This window comes from Botrytis porri (assembly GCF_014898465.1).
Source record: "Botrytis porri strain MUCL 3234 chromosome Unknown BPOR_002, whole genome shotgun sequence".
In the NCBI taxonomy this organism is placed as follows: Eukaryota; Fungi; Ascomycota; class Leotiomycetes; order Helotiales; family Sclerotiniaceae; genus Botrytis; species Botrytis porri.
Genome location: NW_024066076.1, coordinates 2364292 through 2371720, shown reverse-complemented (window position 1 = coordinate 2371720; position 7429 = coordinate 2364292). Strand labels below are relative to the sequence as shown.

The following is a 7429-nucleotide window of genomic DNA, read 5'->3' as shown; positions in this document are numbered from 1 at the left end:
CGTATGCGATAGTCATTTCCATTGCGGTTCGTGAATTGGAAGGCGGGACGGGTAAATCTGGCTTTCAAGACAAGCATTTGAGAGTGTTGCATTTTCCACTTCTGATCGAAACGCCGAGTATATCGAATGTCCGTTTTTGTTTCGAGCGAGCACAGATGCAAGATGTTAGAATCACATATGCAAGCAGCAAAGAATCTGTTTGGCAAAGATTGCTGTACTATTCTAACTATTGGTATAGCGATGACTCCGTCCGATGCATTAGATGTTGATTCGATGTACATGTAGATTATACCTATTCTTCATTCCCAACACCGTCTTATTCCTAAACCCGACCGCTTATTTACAAGTGGTCTTTAACGTATTTTATTGCCATGGAAGCTTGTCTAGCCAGACAATCATGAAAATTCCATCCTTCTACCGTCCTATGCATTGGAATGTTCCGCCCAAAGGGTATAAAGCGAAAGTACCATATAGGTTAAAAGAAAATCCGGTAACTCCAAAAAATGTTTCATGATAAAAAAACGCTACAACTCCCAGTAGATCTGCATGCTGCCGCCGCCGTGTTTGTGTTGCCTGCCCTAAACGCCTGGTTGATTCCTGCACCAAAGACCCTAGGTCAAAATTCCGACGTTTCTTCGTTTTAATCATGCGCAAACCGGGTCCTGACCTCTTTGAGCAGCCAGGTCGAAAAAAAAAACTATACAATGAATTCCAAAATTAAGGTCAAAATAAAAAATAAATGAGACTTTTTTAAGAAAGAAAATTCCCAATGAACACTGGGCATTGCACGGCCGGTCCTTTCAAAACTTCCGTGGGAAAGGTGCTCCGATTTTTGAATAAGTCAGAGGTGATTGAGAAGACCCTTGAGAACCTGAAGGTGTTGGTAGTCCATCAAAATAAGCATGCCCATGGGCAAAAACATCGTGATTTTCGTGATCACGGCTGTTAGAAACTAGAAAAGAATTGTCGGTACTGCGTAATGACCGAGTCGAATCAGTGATTCCGTTGAGAGTGCTGGTACATATATCGTCGGTGTAAATAGCAGAGTCGCGAGACGAAGATGAGGATCGAAACGGACTTGCGACACACGGAGATGAGGTGGAGTACCCAGAGTCATTGGTTAAATTGCCGACGATTGGTGTTGGTGTACGACAGGATCCTTGGGGAGAAGAAGCGTAGAAACCTGGCAATTGTTGTATTCTTAATCTTAACTCTGGAACTGAGATACGGAGCTCCGGATCCCGTTGAAAAATCATTTGTAAAATGAGATTAAGTTCGTCCGATGGATTTAAAATAGTTTTCAAAAAGTCTGGGTTCTTGAGAAAAGCATTGTATGTGGCATCATCCCATGAGGCTTGTCTCCAAGGATTTCTTCCAAAGGTGAGGTTGACTAAGATCACTCCGAGAGACCAGACATCGTTTGGGGCACATCTGTATGGCTTATATGATTGCTCTAGACACTCTGACAGTGGAACCAGTTAGTGTGTGAAGGGTGTTGGGGGATTGGGAAGTAGAATGAATAGGGCCTACCTGGAGACATGTAGAATGTAGATCCACATGCGTGATCGCGAGATGTTGGTTCCTGAGTGGCCAATCCAAAGTCTGCTAGGCAAACAGTATGACCGGAATTGGCGACCAGAATGTTCTCAGGCTTGAGATCCCTGTGGTATATTCCAAGGCGGTGGCAATGTTCCGTGGCATCCAAGATTTGGAGGAAGATGCTCCGGATTAGAGCATCATGACCTACATATCTACCACCCTCGGTGATATTTGAAAAAAGATCTCCTTCTTGGTAGTAGTCCAGGATAACATAGGTGCAGTCCGGGTCATCGAGAATCTTATACATCGAAACTATGTTAGGATGCGCGGAAGCACTCCAGTGCAGGGCTATTTCTCTTGATTGATAAAGTCGTTGTCTTGCGTCCAAGGGCTGCCCGTAGGCGTTTCTTTTGTTGAGCGCCTTTACGGCATACTCTTTTCCAGTGGACAAATCCTGAGCATAATATACAGTTCCGTAGGCTCCTGAGCCTAACACTCGTGACAATAACAGAGTTTCTCCAAGTATTGTACCTATCCTATGATCCTGGGGCATCGCAAATGATAGTGGTGATGGAGGTGGGGTTGGATATGTATGGTGAGATGAGAATGGTGTTTGATAAGGGTTGACCTGAGATGGTGGATATTGGTGATGAGGGTTGCCTTGAAAAGCAACTTTGGTTGGTGGGAAACATGGTGGTAACTCCCTATTATAATCCAACATGGCAGAAAGTGAAGAAGGAAAAAGGAAACGACCTGGATATCAACGGGCTCCTACTCCAATGGACCAAAAATTGGGACAGATGAACAGTTGTAAAGGAAAAGGGATCCGGGGCGCAACTTCCGGTTCCAAATGGTTTCTTTGCGTTATGGCTAAGTTTATATGTAATTACGCATGTCGTCTTGGGAAAGGAAGGAGCTGAGCGACGACAAGTATATTGAAGAGATGAAGTGAAATCAATTATGAGTATCTTTGATGAATTCAATGAGGAGGAACCGGCTGTATGTATATATTCAAAATACTAGCTTACTTTTTGCTATCTCGATAATTAAAAATAATTTAAATGCTCTAAACTTGATCGAGTAACGATAGATTGAGGTTCGAGCCCGAGAGAACTAAAAGCAAGGCTGTTCTAACTTCTAACACTAAAAAAGAGGATCTGAGACACTTTCTCTTGCCTCAAAATCGCCTCGTGGGTGATCTTTCGAGGATTATTTATTTTTATGACTAGTTTGAATGCATGTACACCTCGATGTACACTTTCTAGGACGTTATAATTCTGCCACTATTTTGTTTTTGACCTACAATAATAATAGGCGACCCCTTCTAGTAACCACACCAGTACCGTAGTCATTCTGTATATCATCGTCCAAAAATAAAGAATCATTCTGCTCAACCCCATGGATTTCTTCTTCATGTAATATATAGAGTTAATCATTGTGCCACGTACCCAGGATTATAATTATATCTAATTGTTCGATAGGGCTTCGAACTTCCGTTGGGGTACCCTCAGTCTTTGGTCATGGAACAAAAACTTAGATACTCCCTCCCTTGCTCCCTTTTCCTTCCTATTCTTTCTGTCTGGGTTCTTTTTTGATGGTCATGCTGGTGAAGACTTCAATTATTCAATATTAGCATCGGCCGCAATCCCTGACGATCTCCAGTTAAAAATCGTCAATTCATGCAACATTACTGCGCCCTTGCCACGCATACGAGCCCAGCCCAGTAAAACATCGCCCAATGAGTGATCTGAGCGGCATAAAGTGGAAACGACGATAGTGAGGCTGCAGCTACGGAAATGACTGATGTTTGTGGTTAAGATCGTATTGGATTGATTTGCTCATGAGTAAAAGAGAAACGCTGGGGCGTTGATATTCCCAGGTTTGTATAACTTGGAAGTTGGTGGTGATGTTTGTAAACAGAATTTTTAATTTATATAAGAAAGAACAGAACTGTGAAGCTAATACACGTTAGTCTACGTACGAGTCTACCTACCGTACCCACAGTGAATTGACCCCAAATTTGATCCTTAATATTCGATAGACGGGGCCTGCTCGTTATTGACTTGACAAATGATCCACATTAATACATATTTGTTGGCAGAATCTCATCCACACGAATTCATTGGTTCACCTAATTGGCATCGATTTTGGTGACAGACTCATTATTTTCCCCACAGCCTCTTTGCACAAGCTGCACATCTTGCTCACTTACGGAATACTTCAATTATGCACAAGAATGGATAAAGCCGTCAGTAGCGACTGGGCGAAGGAGGGCGAGATGCCAAAATAGAGGCTGGACATGTCCGAATTACCTAGTCAGAGCATGGTATATCATAGCCTACCAATGAAGGTTGTCTACAGACTCATCGAAAGTTGAAATCATCGCTGCTTCGTACTTATTAAACCTTTCCGATGAAAATCCGCCTTAGTCAAACGCCCCGAGACTCCATCTCACCCAATGGTTGAGCTATTTACTCAGTCAGCTTTCTTCCAGGACCCGACATCCTTCATATGGCAGGTTGTACCTAGACTGACAGTTGCTACAAATGCTACACAGAATCACTTCCAATCAAACCCATATAATCAAGCCTCCAATCACGATTGCACAAGATTACATAGGCTACAGCTGCATCTTCAAAATAACTCCTCTCTTACCGCCAACACCGCCATTATTCGCCCGAGAAAACAAAATTGAAGGTTGTGCCTAGTGATAGTGATAATTACCAATTAGCCATCTCCTTGCAATATCGAACAGATGGTCCTGGCAAACTACTAGCTGGGCACCATTTAACCTTCGTCAACCCCTGAAACTCACCGCTACCCAGTGTCAATGTCCGCTCCGAACTTTGGAACTCCCGAACGCAGCAAATAAATGAGTAAATTTGTCTCGAAACCAAAATCTCCTTCATTATTAGTTTGAGGTACCAATATCTCATATTTTCAAGAAGTAATATTACCTGATACACCAGCGCCCGAGCTGCTCATTTCAGGCAGGAGGGATTAGGATCTGATGTGCTTAACATACTAGGTAAAATTCAATAGATTAAGCACTCATTACTCCATACAATAATATGTGGTCTGTGGTCTTTGGTTGCAAGCCGTTGTGTATCCGTAATCGCACTCTGACCACCATCTGAATCCCTTCAATAACCCATAACCCCACAGGAAACGCTGTACAACCTTAAGGTCTTTTTAATCCTGGCTCCACGTAACGGAAATGGATGACAAGGCAGGAAAACAGGCAATCTCTCTCACACCTTTGTAGGTATGGTTACAATACATAACCACCCCCCCAATCTAAGCAGCCATCATCCAACCATCCAGTGAATGCACGCCGACAATATAGCCGATTCGCAAGAGGTGAGAATGAAAGGAAGACGCACGTCAGATGGTGGTCAGATGTGGAGGAAATAGAAATATCTGAGTGGAAGAAGAAAATGGTGTATAAGGCGTAGGTAAAATTCGCCGTCTTATTGCAGCTCTCTTCAATTCTCGAGGTTACCCTGATACTGTACCCTGACTATAGAGATAGAGTACAAAGCGGAGATAATTCGCCATCGTCTTAGGTCGCAGGAATGAAAGCGATTTTCAAATGGATGCGATTGTCGTGATCATGAGATGTACAGCATTGTTGATCTTTAGTTTCCATCCTCAGCTATCTCAGCTATCGTAAGTCCTGTCCTGACATTCCTGTCTACCCCGTATCTCACAGGACCGGCCGTATAGTCCTGCTATTCCTTCTCTTCCTGGAAGAATCAAATAATGACGATGTACGAAGCGAAGACACCAACCGGACTCCCGCATTCCAGCCTCATTCCCTCCCGTCAAACTTAGACACTCGGGTCCACCAAAATTGAGATATGACAAACCTACGACTCTACGAGACGATAACAGAACGGTTGACAATGAAGAAGCAGCCGGATGTAACTGATCGAATGATATTCATTTAATGGTGTACCATTTCAGTGACACAATTCAAGCCTAGCAAGCTCATTATTAATCTCTACTGATACCTCTCAGCATCCATACCAGATATGAGATAAATTACAATTGGAGGGCATTTAGTCATGTACATTAATTCGGGAATACCGAATCAAACTTTCTGGTCGGTGTGACCGTTGGATCGTGGAGGAATCAAATCCCATCATCCTCTATTGGTTACTCCTACTTATCCATAGCCGAAATTCCCTTTTTAGCTTAATGTCGCTATTTTTCGAGGTCAAACCAACCTTCTATATTGAGCAAATTTTAATATGTTTAATGAAGCAAAAATCAATACTTAAGAAGCAAGTATCAAATCATTGCGCATCTCTCATCACCATTTGCCTATTATCAGACACGCCGGCATCTTTCCTAAGCGTTACGAAATATGCACGTGTTTGGACCCCTCTCCCACTACAATCCAACACCAACCACCCAATATGTATCATAACCGCCAAGTGTGACGTTTGAGTGCAAACTTTTAATAATTCCCATGAACTGCTAAATGCACGTCATCTCCAGATCTGTACAGTGCACTATTCTCAGCACGTACCCGCACGGGATAAAGAAGTGGTCCTTCCTGGGACTTATATCAATCGTGGGAACATATCGACCGCTATGAAGACCTCCGGGCCGCAAGGCAAAGGCGCTAAAAGAAACATGCTCTTGTGTACTTTCCATCTATAGTCAACTCAATATATCATCCTCATTTTTTATTTTTTATTCGAAATCTGTGGCCACGAGTGTGGAATCCATGTCGATTTTGTATTGAATCAAGTAAATTACCTTTTTCGGATCTGCATCTTGTGATAGGTACCTGTACCCACCATCATTGCTTTTGGGGGGGGGGTTGTTAAGCTCTTTCCTCGGGCGGGTATTAGGTACGAATATCAGACTCCACCAGATATACCGGCCGAAATGGCATAGCACCTGTAGGAGAAAAGTCTCTCCAAGATTGGTCAATTCAAAAATGCATACAAACAGCATCTACGTATTTGCAGTTCATATGATTAAGATTCGCGTGATTCAGATGACATAAATTTTGACCCCAAGACAAAGACAACATCTCGGTTGCGATGACAGCTGCAGCCAGTGCTGTGCCGCAGAGAAGGAGTCCTCTCTGTTGTGTGTGGCTGATTATATTTGATCTTATCGCGAAATATGCGATAAACCCTTCATATCATGTTGATCTATTCATAACTAGCAAAGGAGATGCTCCGAAGAAAACATGTTGGTGCGATGAGAATAGCTCTTGGTTCCAACCAGCATCAGGTATGAATGCTACGATTCTGAGACAGTCTAACGAGATAGCCCTTCAAGGCGCATGAGCTTGGTCTATACTTGACCCTACATTTAGTGTTGTTGGAATTTGATTCATGTGAACCCAGATCTACCATCAGTATGTAGTTCGTAGTCTCAACTAGATAAGATGGCAATAAATTAAGCGACTAGAAGAATCCCCACAACACAGCTAAACAATATGATGATATCCAGTCAAAGTTCCATTGGTTATGATGTATTTGTGGTGAATCTACTATTCAATTGTTGGAAGGATGAATCATATGGTTGAACTGGCCACGAAGTGGCTGCCTAGATAATCGACCCCGCAATTTTCCTATCTTCGAGGGCCAGAGAACATCAAAATACCCTCAAATCTCATTTCCAGGTCTTTTGTATCAGTATGCTGTGTCAGCATGTCTTGTCACAAGCGCGATCTACTCATCAAATACTGAAGTTTTTGCATAATGTCTAATCTAACACAAAAGGAGGCAATGTTCGTCTACTCCTTCTGCCCCCTTTAATTTTTGTTGATAATATACTTCTCATTCAATCACCTTCCTAACCATCGCAACGCCAAGGATCCCAGACCATTGGAGGGTTTATATACAGATTTTCAGTAATCAAGGCA

At 42.7% G+C, this 7429-nt stretch overlaps 2 protein-coding genes across 2 annotated transcripts; both read right to left on the bottom strand.

Annotated features, from left to right (window-relative positions):
• Positions 1-800: 800 nt before the first annotated feature.
• EAF01_001708 (uncharacterized protein) lies at positions 801-2260 on the bottom strand (the record flags this gene model as incomplete). The annotated part of the gene is made up of 2 exons (XM_038909958.1): positions 801-1462; positions 1531-2260. 2 exons carry the CDS (start codon positions 2258-2260, stop codon positions 801-803), a joined length of 1392 nt encoding a protein of 463 aa, XP_038774770.1.
• Positions 2261-4259: 1999 nt separating this feature from the next.
• On the bottom strand, positions 4260-4448 carry EAF01_001707 (uncharacterized protein; the record flags this gene model as incomplete). The annotated part of the gene is made up of 1 exon (XM_038909957.1): positions 4260-4448. One exon carries the CDS (start codon positions 4446-4448, stop codon positions 4260-4262), a length of 189 nt encoding a protein of 62 aa, XP_038774769.1.
• Between the last annotated feature and the right edge of the window lie 2981 nt (positions 4449-7429).